Source organism: Erigeron canadensis, chromosome 1 (genome assembly GCF_010389155.1).
Source record: "Erigeron canadensis isolate Cc75 chromosome 1, C_canadensis_v1, whole genome shotgun sequence".
NCBI classification, from domain to species: Eukaryota; Viridiplantae; Streptophyta; class Magnoliopsida; order Asterales; family Asteraceae; genus Erigeron; species Erigeron canadensis.
The window spans coordinates 37880209-37900812 of record NC_057761.1 but is presented as its reverse complement, the minus strand read 5'-3'; the positions used below and the strand labels follow the sequence as shown (position 1 = coordinate 37900812).

The window sequence follows — 20604 nt, the reverse complement described above, 5'->3', positions numbered from 1 at the left end:
CTCCACATCCTTCCTTGCAACCTCCTGTGCTCTAGCAGATCGAATCCTTTTCTCACCGGTTGGATGAGGAATGGTTTTCACAAACATCGCATATCTTGGGTAGATCCCATCCACGAGGAAATACGGGTACTTATATTCGGTTCCATTTACGGTGGATGGAACAACCGGTGCTGTGCCGTCTTCAAAGTAATTGAATAAGGGAGATTGACTCAACACATTAATGTCATTGTTTGAACCGGCATCCTGTAGCTATCTTCACAGATCCATCAACTCATCCGAAACCGTGTTCTAAAAAAATCTGCATCAAATTTCAGCTTCGGGGTAAAATAATCTAAAAAAAGACGGTCGTGCGAGTCGATACGATCGTCTCTGTTTGTATACTTTCTTGAAGAGGCAGTATCGCGGACTTATTGATCATTCGCATGATGCACCATTATGAAGAGGTTAACATACCGGTCCGTCTCATCAGAAGAACTAGAGTCCAATGGCATATTTGGGGGTGTTGAGCCGCATCTGATGAATAAAGGGCTCATGATTTATAAGTATGTATGTATTTGTTGAATAATTGGTTTTTAGTGAATAATTTTGATGTTGCTGCTACTAAAAAAACAACATAATGAAATAATGGTGGAAAAGGAAGAAGAAAAAAGAGGATGGAAAAGAGCCGTTTGATCTGGGCCCTCATGCTTCTTTTAATTTTTTTCCCCATGTAATGGTCAAATAGCGAGACGGAGCCAGTGACCAGCTTCTCGATTTCACTCACCGGTTGGTGCTAAACGACTCCGTCAACCTAAAGAGAGAAGATTACTTTTAAATAAGTATTTATTTTATATGTCAAATTTAACAATATCAAGTTTAACTACAAAGTATTATTTTGATAATTAATTGGTAAGTTGAAAAAACAAGTGAAACCCATAGATTACTAGTCACTCTGTTTTAAAAAAACGAGACTTAAGAAGCTGATTAGACATAAATTAGAATTAGTTCCCTCGAATGTAAGAAACTTTGAACGAATGTCTATAGTAGGAAATAACTAAAGCTGTGTGTATTGTATGTAAACAACTTTGAAATAATGTTTATTGTATGTAAGAATTTCGTTTCAACCAACTACAATCTGACAAGTGGTACCTGTATATGGTTGCCACGTATGTTTTCTTACATACAATAAATATTTTTTCAAGTTGATTACATACAATACATATAACTTTAGTTTTTTCTTATTATAGACATTCGGTCAACGAAGGAAAAGAAGGAAAAGAAGGAAACTAATCCCGACATAAATTTGATTTGATACTTCTTTTTTTTTCCTTTTGCATTTCCAACACCATACTCTCTACTTTAATTGATATCGGTGCACTGCAAGTACTACTGCATCAACATCACCTACTTTGATATGTATCTATATATATATATTACTATGGAAATAAATCACAAGAAGAAAACTCATATTGCATTTGCTTAAAGTTTTGGGAAATACATATGCCTAGGTTTTGCATGATGATGGAAGGAGGTGACGCTGATGATCATCTTGACTTTACTAAGCTGGTTTTTGCATGGTCTCTTGATGACATTTTTAATGATGATCATTATAGATCCCAGGTTCTTTTTTTTTTTGCGTTTCTTAATTTTATCTATTGTTTTCACTACTTTTGTTGAGATTTAATCATTTTATGCTTATCTATTGTTTTGTTTATGAAGATTATTATAACTTATAATATATGGAGTAATTTTTAATGCATGTTACTTGAAGATTATGTCACTTTTGAAGCTTGTTTTAATCTTTTAGCTAATTATTATTATTATTATTATTCATCCTGTTTTTAAATTTCTGCTGAAAACAAGATCTATACTTATAGCTTTAGTTTTTTGGTAAATTTAATCCTAAGTGAACACCAACTCTAGTCTGCTCATATTTTACTTAGTAAGCGTCTATGTTGATTTCATACCCATATACGCAAAATAGTACGCTTTGAAAATTTTGAACTACCTATTTGACTTTAGTCAAAAGATGACCTGTTTTGACCCTGAAGTCAACCTTTTATACTTCCTAAAATTTGGACAAGTTTTTTCTGTATATCAAAATATAAGTGCTTATTTGCATATCAAAATAAGTTTTTTAGGAGCTTTATTTGAAATGCACCGTTAAAAATAAGCACCTATAAACTATGCAACCTCAAAGATGTCCAAAGATTGTGAATAATTTGTTGTAAAAAAAGAAAATTTGAAAACACAAACATGTTTTTGGTCAGTTTGCATGGATTTTTATCTGACTTGATGCATCATTTGTAGGTAAAGAAGATACCACTTACTTTTGAGTCTGTGGAACAGTATTTCAGTTCTTTTGTTTATCCTTTGTTAGAGGAAACCCGTGCAGAATTGGCTTCCTCTATGGAGATCATGTATAGAGCTCCTTATGCTGAAATTCTATCTATGAAGGACGCCAAAAGTTCCGAAAACATATTCTATGATGTTACTGTTGCTCCTTGGAGAAACCGATACAGTGAACGTGGCAAAGAGCCTTATAGCACATTACCTGGTGATTTGCTTATCATAGTAGATGGAAAACCTGAAAGCGTTTCTGATTAACAACGTGGGGGAAAAACGTGGTCTCTTTCTTTGGTTACACGTGTTGACGATGATGAAAAAGAAAATGACATCGAGGAAGATGATTCAGATTATAACGTAAGTGATAAGAAAAATAGTAAGCCTAAAGAATTTAAGCTTCAAGCATCAAAACCGGTTATGTTCCAAGATGGAATGTTTGTTGTTTTTGTGATGAATATTACAACTCAGAAAAGAGTATGGAATTCATTGCACATGCATAAAAATCTTAGTATTATCAAAGAGGTTCTATATTCTGATTCTGAGGTAAGAATTTAGTTAAATAAAGTTTTTTGTTGTTAAGTGACGGTATCCTTTAATCCGTGTTAACTATGCGTTTTTTTTTATAGGTTAAGGAGACTTGCAATGTCTGCTCTTTTGGTTGTGATGATCTTATTTCTCAAAAAGTTGACCCACATATTTTGGATAAGTTGAATGAATCTCAAAAACAGGCAATCATGGCGTCCATTTGTAAAACAAAATGTTGCCACATTTCTTCTGTAGAACAAATATGGGGACCCCCGGGGACGGGTAAAACAACAACAGTAAGTGTATTGTTGTTTATTCTCTTGCAAATGAACCAAAGGGTACTGACTTGTGCTCCTACAAACGTTGCTGTAGTACAAGTAGCCTCACGTGTGCTGAGTTTGGTAAATGAATCGCTAAACACTGTCACTGCAGATGGTTTTTCTCTTTGTTCTTTTGGGGACATGCTCTTATTTGGCAACAAAAATAGGTTAAAAGTTGGTATTGAAATAGAAGAAATCTTTCTAGATTATCGGGTTGAAAGGCTTACAGAGTGCCTTGGGTGTGTGAATTGTTGGAAGCTTTCCATAAGATCAATGATTAGTTTACTTGAAGATTGTGTTTCAGAATATCAACTGTTTGTAGAAAATGAATTGATTAGACAGAGACAACTTAAGGTTGAAAATGCATCGATTGAAGAAACACGGTTCAAAACTCAAAATGAAGATAAAACTGAAGATCTGGAAGTCAAATCATTCGTTGAGTTTTTACGAGAACGATTCAGTTCTTGTGCACATCCACTCAAAAGATGTGTGGTTGCATTCTGTACTCACATCTCAAGAAGTTTCATGGGGGAGTCTAATTTTCAGAAAATGATCTCACTATTGGATAATTTAAACTCGTTCGAAGCATTGTTATCTCAAGAGAATCTGGTTTCAGAAGAACTTTTTAATTCTAAACCATTGCTAGATGATTTTGTGAAATCAGAATTTGAATCAGATATCAATTATGTTAGCGGCAAGTGTCTATCTATTTTAAGAAATCTGCAGACATCTGTTGAAGGACTCATTCTTCCAAATGATTTGGACATAAATGAAGTTAGAAACTTCTGTTTCAAAAACGTTTCTCTTATTTTCTGCACAAATTTGAGCTCCTACAAGTTGCACACTTCTGTCGGAATGGAGCCTTTGAACATAGTGGTCATAGATGAAGCAGCCCAACTGAAAGAGGCCGAGTCAACCATTCCTCTTCAACTTCTTGGAATAAAGCAGGCTATTCTCATTGGAGATGAGTGCCAGTTACCTGCAATGGTTACTAGCAATGTAAGTTTACGTTTATATTTGTATGTTCAAAGTGTTGTGGTCCTTTGTTTCAGTTTTTATATAACCTATTAGACTAAGATGATATCAGTAATATAATAATCATATAGGAACTAAATAGAAATATTGTGGTCTGTATAACCCTAGTCACGCATTTGTGTTATTTTTATTCGTTAGCCATTGTAGTGTTCATAATACAAACACGTACCTTGTCTAGCTAGAGGGTTTGATAGGCTTGGGGATTAATTTATTTTGATCCTAATGGACCCACCTGCTATGATAGAGAAGCAGCATGGTAATCTGTTGATAGAATATTCGAGTGTAATCCAAAGAATATGGTGAGCATGGTAACAATGAGTTCGTTACCTTTTTTTTAACTGGTTAGACTTAGACCTACAAGTGATCTCCCAGAAGTCCATCATGCCCTAGAAGATGTAGGTTGTCAAGGTCTTGGTGAGACCAACTTTGAAGCTGCGTTGTCTAGTGCATGTCTGTGATTTTCCGATAGTCCCTCGGATAGAAAAAGAAGGTTGATTATGTTTGCAGAGGTACTATTGATCTGCGATCTTGAAGCGCAATCTCATTTGGGAAGGTTCTCAAACGTTTGGGTGTAAAAAAAATTCTTGGTGGACCAGAAATAAATTATTGACCTTGATATAGCCCTTTTTATACCGGAGTAAATTCAGACTCCTAGAATGGCACGCACGAAGAAACCTACTCGAATAGGAATCCCGCACATTATAAAAAAAGGAAAATGGACGTGCAACTACCTTAGACTTTCTAAGAAGCTATATTCATCTTGACTTCGTGACCAATCTATCGGGCATAGAAGACTTAGTGTTACAGCTTGAGTCCCATTACATCTGCATCATATCCTGTAGGCGAGGTAGCTTAGGATGATGAAACCGTACCTTCTAACGGCTTGACTTCATCGATTGGTTATTCCTTTCCGTTCGTATCTCTTTCTCCAATTTCGGTCTCGATTAGTTCACAAGATTGAATGGACAATTCTCCTCCGGACCCTCGCTTTGGATATTTTTAACTTCTTTCCGTTGAAAATAGATCCAGGTTTCAAGGACGCTGCTATGAACTTGTTACTACTGTCGATAATGACAACAGCCGCATAAACGATACTCTGGTTGATGATGTGTTAGTTGATTATGATTTTTTTGTTCTTGGCACCCTATCCGAGTATATTCTAGACAAGCATCTGCATTACATAAAGGAGAAAGCTGCTGCAGACGATGAGAAGGAAGCTGCTGAAGACGATGAGAAGAAAGCTGATGCAGACGATGACAAGAATATAAGTGCTGCAGATGACAAGAATAAAAGTGTTGAAGCACGTGCTGCAGATGATGGTCAAGAATGTGCACGTCGACGTTCCAGGAAGAAAAAAAGTAAGAAAGGAAAAAAGAAAAACGATACAAGAGTTGGAAAAAAGTAAAAGTGCTGCAGATGAGAAGTTGATGATGAACATGAGTTTTTTATGTTTGTACTTATTTATTGTTCTTATCTTTTTATGTTTCAAGCTAGAATTGTTGACTAAGATGATATTAGTAAAAATATCAGGACTAGAATTGCAGATTGTAACCCACTAACCCTAATCACATCACAAGTATATTATCAATAAAATTTCATCTTTAAGTTTAACTTAAACTTCATCTGAAAGACTGAATGTTTGTGAGCAGGTTTCTACCGAGTCTGGCTTTGGACGAAGCTTGTTTTACAGATTGAGTTCTTTGGGGCATTCTAAGCATCTACTGAATGTTCAGTACAGAATGCATCCTTCTATCAGCTTCTTTCCAAACTGGAAATTCTATGAAAAACAAATAATGGATGCGGAACATGTGACCCGTAAAAGTTATGAAATAGAATATCTTTCAGGGCCAATGTTCGGGTCATACTCATTTATAAATGTGGTTAATGGAAGAGAAGAAAAAGATGATGATGGACGGAGCTGGAGAAATATGGTTGAGGTGGCTATTGTGATTAAGATTGTACAGAATCTGTATAAAGGTATAGACATTAGTTATTTTCATAATATATACCTACACTATGTTTTAGGATTCTTTTTGTTGCTTTTCTGTTATGCAAATTTTCTCTACTATGATATTCTATGTCAAGTATCAAGAATATGCCAATTTATATCTGTGTAAAAACTCAAGAACAAAATTTTGTTATCTGCGAAATTGAGTCAACTCCTGTATCTGTGTGATTAGTTTACTTAAACCTTACCTTTCTCACAATGACAGCGTGGAACGACTGCAAGAAGCTGCTTTCAATCGGTGTTGTATCTCCATATGCCGCCCAAGTCGTTTCCATTCAAGAAAAACTTGCTAAAAAGTATGAGAAACTTGATGATTTTTTGGTCAAAGTGAAGTCAATTAATGGATTTCAGGGTGGTGAAGAAGATGTTATAATTTTATCTACTGTAAGATCCAACAGCCATGGATCAGTTGGCTTTCTATCAAGTCCTCAGAGGACCAATGTTGCCTTGACACGAGCACGGTATGCAATCCTCTCACTTTTTGAGTAATCGATCGATCTCTTTGTATTTTTAAAAATCATGTCTGATCTGTGTATTTTTTCTAGACACTGTCTATGGATATTGGGCAATGAAACAACCCTGGCTAATAGTAACTCTGTATGGAGTGATCTAGTATCTGATGCAAGAAATCGCCATTGTTTGTTTGATGCTGATGCTGATGAATGCTTGAAGATGACGATGATAGCTGCAAAAAAAGAACTTGAACAGCTTGATGATCTGGTCAACGGGAATAGTGTACTTTTCAAGCATGCAAAATGGAAGGTAAATTCAGCTTTTACCACAATATATCAGTATGTAATATACTACTTTTTGCTCATCATATTTGTTGCATTTTATGCCATTGGAAGGTTCTGTTTAGTGACGACTTTAGAAGATCCTTTGGATCGTTAACGTCTTCTAGTTTGAAAAAGCTGGTTTTGAATCTGCTATTGAAACTTTCTGGTGGCTGGAGGCCCAAGAACCGAAGTGTAGACTTGCATTGTGAAACTGCATCTCATATTTTGAAACAATTTAAGGTTGAAGGGCTTTACATTATCTGCACAATTGATATCATCAAAGATATCAAATATATACAAGTTTTGAAGGTTTGGGATGTATTACCTTTCGAAGAGATTCCAAAACTTCGACAACGACTTGAGAACATATTTTTTGCATACACAGATGATTATATTAATCGTTGCACGGCAAAATGTTTGGAGGGGTATGTTCATTTTACGTTTACTGAATCTTAAATTATCGATTATTCTATTCATTCTTATTTCCTTGTCCTTAATTCAACCTTGTTCAGGAATTTGGAAGTTCCTCGGATTTGGCCGGCATCCCAAGAAATTGTTCGATTTCGTTCTTTAAGTAATGAAGAATGCCTAAATGAAGTTTGCGAGAACACTGGTGATGTTAGAACTTTTGTTGAAAGCTCAAAAGTGAGTGAAAGCTTGTTGCTAATGAAGTTCTACTCATTGTCTAGTGGTGTGGTGAGCCATTTGCTTTCTGGCAAAGAAGTTGATCTACCCATGCAAGTCACTGATGAACAAATGGACATTATATTGTTTTCAAGAACTTCATTAATAATTGGGCGATCAGGAACTGGGAAAACTACTATTTTAACGATGAAGTTGTTCCAAAACGAACAGGATTTCCGCAATGCTTCTGAAGGGGTTTATGAAGCGGAGAGCAGCCGAATTAGGGATGCTGAAGTTGGTGATCACGAAGAGAGCAAGCCAAGTGTGCTCTGCCAGCTTTTTGTGACAGTGAGCCCAAAATTGTGTTACGCTGTAAAACAGCATGTTTCCCATCTCACAAGGTGCGCATATACTGCATTCTTTCTTTTATATTTTCTGCATTGATTATAATTTCTGATTTCTGGAGTTAATGTATTTGTCAGTATTTCATCGAGTGGGAAGTCATCTGAAAAGATCAATCTTGATGAAGAAGATGTGATGACATTAGACTTCAATGATATTCCAGATACATTGATTGGTATGCCTGAGAAAAGCTATCCTCTTGTTGTAACGTTTCATAAGCTTCTGATGATGCTGGATGGTACATTAGGAGATTCTTTCTTTGAAAGATTTTTCGAAACAAGAGAAGGTTCTCTTGATAATCATCCAAGTTCCAGATCTGTTGCATTGAAAACTTTTATAAGATTAAGGGAGGTTACATTCGACAGATTTTGCACACTTTACTGGCCCCACTTCAATACAAAGTTGACAAAGAAGCTTGATCCCTCCCGAGTGTTCACAAAAATAATGTCGCATATTAAAGGAGGACTGGAAGCAGGGAACTATAGTGATGGAAAATTGAGCGATGAGAGGTACCGTCTCTTGGCTGAAAGTCGTTCATCCACCTTAACAGAACAGCAAAGAGAGACCGTTTACTCCATCTTTCAACTCTATGAAAAGATGAAATCCGAAAGAGGAGAATTTGATTTGGGAGACTTAGTGAATGACCTTCATCGCCGACTTAAAACTGGGACTTATGAAGGTGACCAGATGGATTTCGTTTATATCGATGAGGTGCAGGATCTTACTATGAGGCAGATTTCCCTTTTTAAATACATATGCCAAAATGTTCACGTGGGATTTATTTTTGCTGGTGATACTGCTCAAACAATCGCAAGAGGAATTGATTTTAGGTTTGAAGATATACGATCTCTGTTTTATGATGAGTTTTTAAGGACCAAAGTAACCGGACAAGTAGGAAAAGGTCTTGTTTCTGAGATCTTTCAGTTGAAGCAAAACTTCAGAACTCATGCAGGTGTTCTTGATTTAGCTCAAAGCGTCATTGACATTCTGTATTGTTATTTCGCCCACTCAATTGATGTTTTGGATCCCGAGACGAGTTTTATTTCTGGGGAGGCTCCTGTTTTGGTCGAGTCTGGTAACGAAGAAAATAGTGGAAATGGTGGAGAAATCGTGGGCTTTGGTGCAGAACAGGTGATTTTGGTCCGTGATGATCGTGCAAAAACTGATATTTGTGAATTTGTAGGAAAACACGCCCTTGTACTTACTATAGTTGGATGTAAAGGTCTAGAGTTTCAGGTCAGTCCCTTGATAATTTAACTTAATGGACTTTCATTTAAATTAAGATTTTTTTTTTTAATTTATTATTATATTTTTTTTAATGTGACATTGTTTTGGGATGTTTCATTTCCATAATTTCAGGATGTATTATTGTATAACTTTTTTGGCACATCCCCGTTGAAAGACCAGAGGAGAGTTATTTATGGATACATGAAGGAACGGGGTTGGCTAGATGAGAAGCTTACTCGATCTTTCCCAACATTTAATGAGGCAAGACATAATGTCTTATGTTCTGAATTAAAACAGGTATATGTAGCTATCACTCGGACAAGACAAAGGTTATGGATATGTGAAAACTGAGAGGAGCTTTCCAAGCCTATGTTTGATTACTGGAAAAACAGGGGTCTCGTCCAGATGAGAAAACTGGACGACTCAGTGGCACAGGCTATGAGGGTTGCAAGCAGCCCTCAGGAGTGGAGGGAACGTGGCAAAAAGGTAGGTTTGATCTTTCACTGCTACAACTTACTTATGATTTCCTTTTGTTTGTGTTTGATTTTACTACATTTATTTGGATTGCAGCTTATTACGAGAACAATTTTGTGATGGCAACAATGTGCTTTGAAATAGCCGGTGACACAATGTGGGAGAATTTAGCAAAAGCTTCTAGTCTTAGAGCATCAGTGGATCAAATGCGTGGAAAGAATCCCGATGCTTATTTAAGCTATCTAAGAGAAGCAGCAGGAGTGTTTGAGTCTATAGGGAAATTTGAGTCTGCTGCTTTATGTTTTTGTGATTTGGGGGATTACGAACGAGCTGGTAATTTCTTTTTCTGATACAACCATCATTTTAGGAATCAAGTATTTGCATCAATTCAACATTTTTATTATAGGTGGCAAATGGGTGGGTTAAACAAGTACTGGGTTAGGTAAGGTTGACATGCACACTTTATTAAATGGTTGCTCCTGTGATTATACTTTAATGAAAAGTATATCTATCGAATTACTTTGTGTGTGCAGGAAAATTATATCTTTATAAGTGTGGAAAGACTGATGCAGCAGCAGAGTGTTTCACTCTAGCAGGGTGCTATAGTGATGCTGCCGAAGCATACGCCAAAGGGAATCAGTTTTCAAGTTGTTTGTCAGTTTGCAAAAAAGGGAGACTTTTTTTTATCAAGGTTTGCAGTACATAGAATACTGGAAAAAGCATGCTAATGGTCAAAGAAAAGAATTAGAACAAATTGAGCAGGAATTCTTAGAAAGCTGTGCCTTCGATTACCATGAGCGAAAAGATCACAAGTCCATGTTGAAGTTTGTACGGGCGTTTAGCAACATGGAATCTAAACGTGCATTCTTAAGGTCAAAAGGTTGCCTTGATGACCTTTTGGTTTTGGAAGAAGAATCCGGTAATTTTCTTGATGCTGCTGAGCTGGCTAGGTCATGGGGTGATGTTTTAAAAGAGGCTGATCTTTTGGAAAAGGCAGGAAGTTTTGTATTAGCAACTGATCAATTACTGTGGTATGTCCTTTCTAGCTCCTTATGGGGAAAAGGAAACAGAGGTTGGCCATTGAAGCAATTTGCCCAGAAGAAAGAACTTTGTGAAAAAGCCAAGTCACTTGCAATGCGGGACTCTGAAAAATTCTCTGGTTTTGTTACTATTGAGCTTACAGTACTCTCTGATAAGCACAGTAGCTTGACAGATCTGAAGAAACATCTGCAAACTTCTCGGAAACATGAAAGTCTTCGGGGAGAAATCTTGTCAATTAGGAAAATCTTGGATTCTCATTTCCGTGTAAATTCTTCAAAGTATGATTGGGAGGACAGATTACCTATTGATACAACTACTCATTGTGAGGACAAGATTTTTCAAAACCAAGTTTCTGTAAGTGAACTGGAAAGTTCTTGAAGATATATCTGAAGCTATATATCGGAAGGCGGGAGTGGCATTAAACACATTACATGTTGCACCTACAATAATGGTAATATGCATAATGGTGGTAATTACATGTTATGTTTGTTTTATCATCATTAATTTAGCTTTGATCTAAGATTAACTTCTTTTTTCCTTTGTTGCTAGAAAGAGTTGGATAAAAATATGTTCACATTAGCTAGTGCTCTCGCCGATGAAAACTTTTGTCATGGAAAAGATACAACATTTGTACACGATGCAAATCGTGAATTTGATAAACTGAGACTTGTTTTCTCTCCGTCTGATACAAGGTCAGTCTTCCAAATTTGTAAATCTAGAGTTCTTTTTAATGTGTAAACCATAAGGAAACTTTAATTCTTTTGCTCCACTTGACTTTTTTATATGCATGATTTCATTCAATTTAGAATCATTTTGAAGACTATTTTGGTGTCTATCATTTTCAGTGGACACAAGGTGGAGCATTCAGATAACACGGAGAGCGTGCAACACATAGTGGAGAGGCTGCAAAGTAGTAGGCCAAAGATAGATGATTTCTTGAACCATTTCTTTAAGAGTCAAGAATCAAAGGTTGTGGAAATGGAAGTAAGCAACACCACTGCAGCTCATACGGAGAAGAATCATGCCGATGAAACATCCAAGGAACGTAAAAACGATGATGATTTGCCAGTGGAAGCGGTGTTAGAAAATCAAAGCCGCAATGATGGGAAGAACAAGAAAGGGAAGGGAAGTGGTAAGGGTAATAAGAACAGAAGGAAAAGCAAAAGGTAAGTAACTTGGTACATTGCATGGGCTAGGGTTTTGCAAAATGGTACTCTTTTGGTATCTCTAGACTCTAGAGGTCGGTCTAACTTACGTTTTGTAGCATTGGCTAGCAAGTGAACATGTAAAATATGGTTATCATAGTCTGTTATATATAAACTTGTTTACTTCAGTTAGACCAGTAGTAATGTATATATACAAGTATCTATGCATGACGTACAACTTGTGAATCCTTAACAGCAGTAATGTATATTGGATGAGCATCATTAGGTCGTTTAGCATCATCATTCGAAAATTTAAATATTAGATCTATTTACGAGTGAATGCACTTTAGTTTAGGTACGACATTGATTCGTTTAATGCTAAGATGGCAAACTTAAACAAAAAATATATTCAAAGAAAAAACATCCGATCAAGAGCCTGCTTAGAAAATGATAACTTGATGGTTATGATAGATGTTAACGTAAATTTTTCAAGTAAATAGCTTTATCATATTGGGATTTTGGCTTAATCAAGCCAAGAGATTTATTTTCTTCCTCTGGCAAAGTAACCGTCTATGATCCTGCTTATGATGTATATTTTACTTTCTACCATATTCGTGGTTATTTTTTTAGGAAAGATTTGATAAAACATGCAGTATCTATCGTAGGTAAAGCAAGGGAAGATTATGTAAAATTTAAGGGGGATTATGTAAAATTCAAAGGGTTATGTATGTTTATCAAATTCAAAGGTTTAATCTGTAACTTTTTTTAATTTGGTAGTACCTAATCTTAGGTAAAATCTACAATACGGATCATTTTCTCTATTTTTTATTTGAAACAAATAAGATAAATTATGGACAGTTGGATTTAAAACAATACCCACGTAATGTGGCGATGTGATGGTGTTGATGGTGATAAGTGGTGACGATGTAATGGCAGCGACCGTTAGGGGTGTTCATTATTTGGTTTCACCCGGAAAACCGCCCAATCCAATTGGATTTGGGTTAACTGGGTTTGGGTTGTTTGGATTTGGTTGGTTAATTGGTTATAACCGAATAAAAGTATCGGGTATTGGATTGGTTTTGGGTAAAAAAATAAAATTTGGGGCCCAAACCGAAATCCGATAAGTTAATATTGATGAACTTGGTTATATATATATCGCGTAGTCATATTGCAAGTATTCTAGAATAGTTGTAGTATGATATCATGAAGACAACACAATTACTATATTTATGTAGTTAATTTACTTAAGATATGTTACAAATTTAGTTCTAATTTACTATCCATGATAAGTCGTTATATATGTTTAGTTTAATTTTTGAATCATTTTACATTTTCGGATTTATTGGGCCCCAATCCATTTAAACCGAATGTTTTTTGGGTGGTTTGGATCGGGTGTTTACATTTTTGGATTGGGTATTGGTTGGTTAAATTTTTATTTAAGACCCGATTAAACCAAACCGACTAACCTTATTAAACCGAAACTCGACCGTTTGAACACCCCTAGCGACCGTGATGACGGTGACAGGTGGTGGTGGTGGTAGCGGCGGTGGCGGGGAGTAGTGTAAGTTATTGGTGTAATAATGTGATTTTGATGATTTGTTAGGAATCCTAAAATTCAATGTTAGAAAGTTCGAAAATAAAATTTGATTTATAATATAAAAAGTATAGCTATAGAAATAATTTAAGTGTATAATTATAGTTAACCATAAATCCATAATCCAATAGGAAATTCTCCCTGTAAATAAAGACACGTATATAGATACGATCGATGAATTGAAAAAAGAGTGTCAATCCAATATCCCTAATCCCTAATAGATTCCCTAAGATAAATAACCCCACCATCGAAAGTGATTGGGAGAGGATTTCGTTCCATCGATCGATCAATAATAACAATATATACTGTATATGGCGATAACCGGAGCAGCCAGGTTTGATGAATTACGGGCCCAAAAGAAGGATGATCATGAGCTGCTTGCACTTGATAATGATATAATACAATATGAGATCTTACCAATGCTTCCAGCCAAGTCCAGATGTCGTTTCAAGTGTGTTTCCAAACACTGGAAACTGTTTCTGTCGTCACATATGTTTGGAAAGATGCACCGCCTCCATCACCTTAACAACAAGAAGACGTATAAACTTCTGTTACTTGATAACCCCGCTGCGAACCAAACTCACGGTTTTCGCTGCTTTGGATGGATTGGTATGTGTAGCCTCGACGACAAAAATCTTCACCAGTCTAGCTTTATGGAATCCGTTGACCGGTGCCTACTATAAGTTGCCGCCTCACCCCAAGTGTGATTTTGATCCCTGTAGCGGTCTCATTGGTTTCTATTCCGACTCCTCCAATGACTATAAGCTTCTACATTTGGTTTTCTGGCGGGCCGTCAGGGCTTATATCTATTCCCAAAGATTGAATTCATGGAAAAATATTGGATTTGTCATTCAAACTATGGCGAGGGTTACTTTGACCAAGGCTACTTCTGCGACCATAGTCTTTACTTTTGGGTAAGACACTTTGGGCATGATCATGAATACATTATTTGTTTTGATGTGAACACGGAGGACTTCAGGATAATACAATTTCCACCTCTTCCAAGTGGTGCGACTCGTCTTCATTCAAGTTTAGTGGTTATCGACGGATGCATTCACTTGTGTGTAGCCTATAACATTCGTAAAGATTACATACAGTTTAAAAGGGGAAACATGTGGAAGTTGATCACTGGTGATTCGTGGGCAGAGGTGGCCTTTTTCCCAGGCGCTCCTAGGAATGCCTGGGATAGCCGGCTTGCGATTATGGAGGGTAACAACTCATTTGAAATAATGAATATGGAGGAATTCACATTAAAAGAACATTCGTGTTCTTCGTCTTCGTTGCGGGCGTCAATTACATATAGGCGAATCATATATGAGGAGACCCTTGTGTCCCCCAATCCTCCTCCGTAAAGTTCAATTTGTTTTCATAAATCATCCTTATCTTAATTAAACCAGTAGTAGGTAACCCGCGTGAATATGTCGTATTGTGATGATCGAATATATTAATATACTGATTGTGAAGAAAATATACTTGTCATTGTTAATTACAACAAATTCGCTTTTTGTTAGTTTATTAATCAATCTCCCCGTGATATATTTTATTTGAAATGAATAAAAACAGGGGGCATTACAGAAACAAGTTCAAGAGTGAGATTATCGTCTGTGTGAAAAATGACCACACTACAGGTTCGATCTAAATATTAATTGTAAATTCTAACATGATGTTTTTCTGCTATTATTCAGTTGACAAGCAGACAGCAAAATTAAAACCAAACCAACGTTGGCAGAAACAGATGGAAACAGTATTTGGGCAAATAAAAAAGTGACCTATATGAACAACTTTCTGAAGACAACATGATGGAGGCCTATGCATCTCTCACTAACTGATATTTGCTCTGTGCTCGATAAATGAACCAGAAATTCCAGAAGTCCCGAGAACACTCACCTGCAATTAGAGAAGAGCATAGTTTAAACAGTATCACCAAATTACAGTCCACCGTTGTACTACATTACAAGATTAACCCGAATATAAGAAATTTGATTTTTTTAAAAAAAAGAAAGAAAGTTCATTACACAAGCCAAGAGAGAATGATTAAAACAACATAGGCTATCTTCAATACTGGAGGAAAAATGGGTGGGTTTGAGTAACTAGTTGTATGGGGTCGAATGAGTCGGTTAAAGTTGGCTTGATGCACAAACATTTATTGGTTCATTCTGTTAATTTCTTATAAAATTGTTAACGTGTTAAATGTGAATACACTTTTGGGCAATTTTGAACATGTTGGACCTATTTGATCCATTAGGGTTTAAATGATAACCCAAATCTATGCATTTATCAGTAAAAATTGACACATCTTCCTCAATTTTCCAACAGATTAAAAGAAAAGTATAACAAATTAAATAAACAGGTGTTACTGCCACAATTAAACAGCTAAGTAGCTAACGGGTCTTCTGAAAGGGATCACGTATTCATGTCTTAGACTAAGGCAATAAGGTCCAGCATATTGACTCGGGGTGCATATTCATGTGCAGCCTTCTTTATATTCTTTAAGAAATTATCTTTGCTCGGTCTGTCAATAGTTTGGACCTACTTAAGAAACATATGAACTGATCCGAGTAAATGATCTACTTATATAAACTAAATTTAAGTTTTTCTACCCAATATTAGAAAAACTAGAACATGTTCTTAAAGCAACTTAGGTTGTATGACTGTGATATATTTGTGTTTATATCATAGCAGTTTATGAGCACAACTAAACTTCAACAATGAGACATGTATTTCTGAAAACAATTTAGTGTTACGTTTACTACTTTACATAGCATACAAAACTTTTTAAGCAAGTCAATTCTAATGAATAACCATGTTACTTTAGGTTTTATATCATGCAAGTGTTGTTTGTTTGACAAAAAACTTGTCATGATAAACTTTAAATAATACACTGTTATGCAACATTTCAGGTTTTATGACAAACTATAATTTGATTTATTCATCAGCAATATACAAAACGACATTATTACAAAATAATGTTACTTTAATTTTATACAATAAATGATTTTGGAGGCTACAAGCATTTGAAATACAACTTGATCAAATTTCAACCGATTCGACCTATTTCATCCGTCAGAGATCAATCATAACCCGTATTTAAGAATTCTTGGGGAAGTGGATCGAAATTTCCGCCAATATCATTCAGCTATGTGGGTTAAATTTCCCTAAACTTCCTAAAGAAAGAAGATAACTACAATAAAAAGAAGGCATGAATGTCACTATAAAACAGTCTCTGGTTGTCTGCAAGGATAATGTCTTCATGAAGATCCATGACATATACAAACCGCAAAAACTCAACCACCAGTAGTCTATGTGTACGTGTATTTGTGTGTGTGAGAAATAGATACTTAGATAGCTAGAGAGAGAGAGGGAGAGAGTAGAACATACCTTTCCCCAATCACCACCAAGACCACTGCATCTCATTTTCAGGTGTATGAGTTTCATCCCTAGCTCGTTCTCAACCTTTTTCTTCAGATAGCCCTCATCTGGTTTAAAAGAGTCCAAGTATGCATAGTAGCGTCCAAACGCTATACTTAATGCATTGGCAACGTCATCGGATAAAGGTTTTACATCCTGCACCAAAGTTCAACCAGTTAGACCTTTTTGGGTCAATCTATGCAATATAATTCCATAATTAAAAAAGAAAAGAAAAGAAAATAAAAGGTAATGTCACCTCGCCACTCAATCCAACACTGTCATCAATTTCCATTTTTAAAGTGACAAGGAACCCACTGAACTCTTCGACTGCCTCTGCAGCACGTAAAAGGTTTGCTAATGCCTCCTGGCTAGCCTTGTCTTCAGTGCTTTTAGACAGGGCTCTCTTGGTTTTATTAACAACAGTGTCTGGTAATTCAGCCCAGTTTACAGCCATCAGCTCCTTGAAGGCAAGTTTGATATCACCATCTTTAATATCTGGCAAGTGTGTCAAGCCATCACTGAAGCAACGCGTACTTCCAAGTCCCATTGCAAACGGAGAATGGGTATCTATATACGAGAAATATCAGAATCAGTTACCCCTTTTTCTAGAAAACTAATTGAAAACAATAGGTCAAATTGCATAAATATACTCCTAAGTTAACTACAGTACAGAACAATAGATAATTTCCAAATGAGTAGACATTGTTTAAAACGGTCAATAATGAAGTTTACGGGTTCGAATCTGTTACTAACTCCATGTGTGGTACGCGATGATAGACAATCATTGCCTGGGAAAGAGTCGAGTCCATGGACCACAGAGTCAAGGTTTCTTTGTTGTTCCAGACATTTTGGTCAATATCGCAACATATTTTATTCGTAACGTATAAGTGATACAGCTATGGAGTAGAGCGATACTCGTTGATCAATCAAATTATTGCTTAACGGTAGTAAAAACTGCACATAAGACCTCAAACCGACAGGCAGCCAAACTTCGCCTCGCTCATTCGATATTTGCAGTATGTTTTTTGCTTCTAAATTATTGTTAACACTTTCTCAATTTATGTAGTATCTCATCATCATCCATTGACCTAATTCTAAATATTTCTACAAATCAAATTACTAAAAAAAAAAACACCTAAATTAGCCCTAAAATATATTTCATATCTCAAAAACATGAAATGATAGTTATAATTATAATAATTGTACATAAAAAAAAAGGTAATGGAAAAGAAATGTTACCGGAAATTGGCGACGGCGGAGACAAGTGGATTTTACGGCGGAGGATGTGATGGTGGTTGGTGGTGGTGGCCGGAGCTATGAAAGATGTATATCTCATCCGTGAGACGGAACGGTGAAGAGATCTCATCATCGCCAATTTCTCCATTAGATAGTTTGATTGATTAATTCTATCTGTCACACTTCAATGTTGATCGGAAAAAAATATATTATTTGGTGAAAGAATGTCTTTTGCTGTAATAAAATTACTACTATTTTACTGCATAGAGTGGAATATTTTTACCGGGTACGGTTTTTTTTGGCTGTAATAAGATTACTACTATTTTACTGCATAGAATGGTAATATTTTACTGCATAGGGAGGAGGGAATGTGGTGCGACAAAAGTAATTTTTAATGTTTCATTAATTTACGTTTTAATTACTTAGTTAGAATGACTACCTAGTCTCTGCCTTAATAGCGTAATGGACATCTCCATCTTGCAATGAAATTTGGGCCTTGGAAGACTAAGGTTTGAATCCAAATAAGCAGGTTTTTCTCCCAATTTAGCGTCGTGTCTTCTGTATCGGCTAAATTGATGTGATTTTTCCTCCCCTATGGTTCCCTGACTTCGTGAATCGGTCGCTAGTTACTACCTGCCCAATTGGATGTCCCGTGACACGAACGTTAAAAAAAAAGAATGACTATCTAATTATTTATGATTAGATCATTTCCAATGACATGAATCTAATTATAATATTAAATCTCAGTGGTCAGAGGTATTTTCTAAATTCACTATGTGGGCCCTAGGGGTGAGTTTACCCAAGGTCTCAAGTTCGAGTCTTGGGGTTCTCATCTCAAAGGAATTTTCCATGAGCAAGGGGTTGGAGGTCCGGAAAATCTCTGGTTAAAATTGCCTCCAACACGTCTGAATCGAAACTCACTTTACAAAAAAAAATGTTTTAATAAAAATGATCTAGAAATTAATATGAATATATAAGAACAGTAAAAATATTTTTATCAATGAGGATTATCAAATCTTTTAAAGTAAAAAGTTATGTTTTCCAATGATAAAGTTTTTTTATTGAAAAAAACTTTTAGATAACCTCTTAATTGAGACGCATTTAGGAAAGAAAAAATGGTGCGTGAGATCACCAAATGCCGCACCGATAGACGAGATGCAAAGAGACCAAATCGAGATCACGATCTTGCAAACGGTCATGCAACTCTTTTTTTTCCCAAAATTTTGACAGTTAAACGACATGCGTGAATACTTCGGTTTTTTCTATTGTTTTTTCATTGATTTCTTTAACTAAGCCTGCGTAACAATCTTTTTATTATTGTTAAAAGGGTAATAGAGGGAATCCTAGCTCCGGTACCAAAATTGGATACTCATCGACTCACTTCTTATGAGCCATATGTTGTAGGTACATACCTCCATCATAATCACTACATGATCTAGTTACCCTGAAGTATTCAATGTGTGTTTTTAGAACTTCATATGTAAGCCTAAGTTTCATTGGTAACGGGGATCTTAAAGAAATTGTTTTTTATGTCAAACAGGATCAAACTTGAAACCTTAACATTGTGTTCTTGATTTTTTTTTTAGGGAAGAAGAGAAAGGAATACAAATGATTTTATAACAATTTGTGTTTTTGAGTTTTTTTAGTAGAAGGAAAAGAAATGAAATGAAATGATATAGATGGTTTTTTTAGTTGATGTTGTTCCCAAAATTTTCTTTTCATATATAGGATGATTTGGAATGATCCCTTTTCTCTCATTCTCATCTCTTCCATCCATTTAATCTATACTATATTATAAAAGAATAGCCCCATGTTGAAAGTTACATGAGGAAAAATGTCTAAAATGCCCTTAATGATATATTACACTATTAGTCCTTAATCTTTTAAAGTATCTTAATTAACTCTTTACATTAATTACTTTTACATCAATTATCTATATCACTCGACGCCGTCTCTACCATTAACAGTCGTCCCCCACCAACATCGTCGCCGCCACGAACACCACCGCATAGTGCGGGTACCATGCTAGTTTCTTTTAAATTAAACCTAGAGAGCACGGCGTAAGTTCACCAAGTTTTTTTCTTATCACTTGGTTATGCTCTTTTCTAAATTAAGAACTACAAAATGTGTTTTTAGGATTTCAAGAATCTTAAATGTGAAACAATCGATCAAAATCTTTTGCTTAAGCTGGATGAATCACAAAAGTGTCAAATAATATCCCTTTGTAAATCAAAATACTTGGAGAGAAATTAACAGTTAAAGAGAAAATAGATTTTAAAAAATTTGAACATCTTTCCTCTTTTAATTTGTCGGGCGATATGCACTCGATCAAACAAGGTCGGGCCATGTTTAGAAACGCCCACCCTTTATATTTTTATTTGTTTCAAAATAAATATTTACTTATAACCAATTAATTTTTAAAAAAATATATAAATGTGAGATTGTTGATTGTGACTTCACTAAA

At 35.7% G+C, this 20604-nt stretch overlaps 2 protein-coding genes across 2 annotated transcripts; one reads left to right on the top strand and one right to left on the bottom strand.

The window, feature by feature from the left end:
• The first annotated feature begins 1500 nt into the window (after positions 1-1500).
• LOC122591753 lies at positions 1501-9272 on the top strand. Its single transcript, XM_043764000.1, has 10 exons — positions 1501-1599; positions 2290-2536; positions 2648-2868; positions 2952-4169; positions 5855-6182; positions 6419-6674; positions 6759-6975; positions 7062-7414; positions 7502-8014; positions 8096-9272. Exons 1-10 carry the CDS (start codon positions 1501-1503, stop codon positions 9270-9272), a joined length of 4629 nt encoding a protein of 1542 aa, XP_043619935.1.
• Positions 9273-15099: 5827 nt separating this feature from the next.
• LOC122586165 (succinate dehydrogenase subunit 5, mitochondrial-like) lies at positions 15100-18348 on the bottom strand. The gene is made up of 4 exons (XM_043758274.1): positions 18144-18348; positions 17161-17471; positions 16875-17060; positions 15100-15383 (listed from the first exon to the last, which is right to left on the bottom strand). The coding sequence occupies exons 1-4, from the start codon at positions 18286-18288 to the stop codon at positions 15318-15320; spliced, it is 708 nt and encodes a 235-aa protein (XP_043614209.1). The 5' UTR covers positions 18289-18348; the 3' UTR covers positions 15100-15317.
• Between the last annotated feature and the right edge of the window lie 2256 nt (positions 18349-20604).

Coding starts and splice junctions, on each gene's coding strand:
- LOC122591753 (XM_043764000.1), top strand. CDS start 1,501: ATGGAAGGAGGTGACGCTGATGATCATCTTGACTTTACTAAGCTGGTT. Junction 1,600..2,289: donor ATGATCATTATAGATCCCAG/GTTCTTTTTTTT, acceptor CATCATTTGTAG/GTAAAGAAGATACCACTTAC. Junction 6,675..6,758: donor GTTGCCTTGACACGAGCACG/GTATGCAATCCT, acceptor TATTTTTTCTAG/ACACTGTCTATGGATATTGG.
- LOC122586165 (XM_043758274.1), bottom strand. CDS start 18,288: ATGGAGAAATTGGCGATGATGAGATCTCTTCACCGTTCCGTCTCACGG. Junction 17,061..17,160: donor GTGTTGGATTGAGTGGCGAG/GTGACATTACCT, acceptor ACTTTGGTGCAG/GATGTAAAACCTTTATCCGA. Junction 15,384..16,874: donor TTGGTGGTGATTGGGGAAAG/GTATGTTCTACT, acceptor CTCTAATTGCAG/GTGAGTGTTCTCGGGACTTC.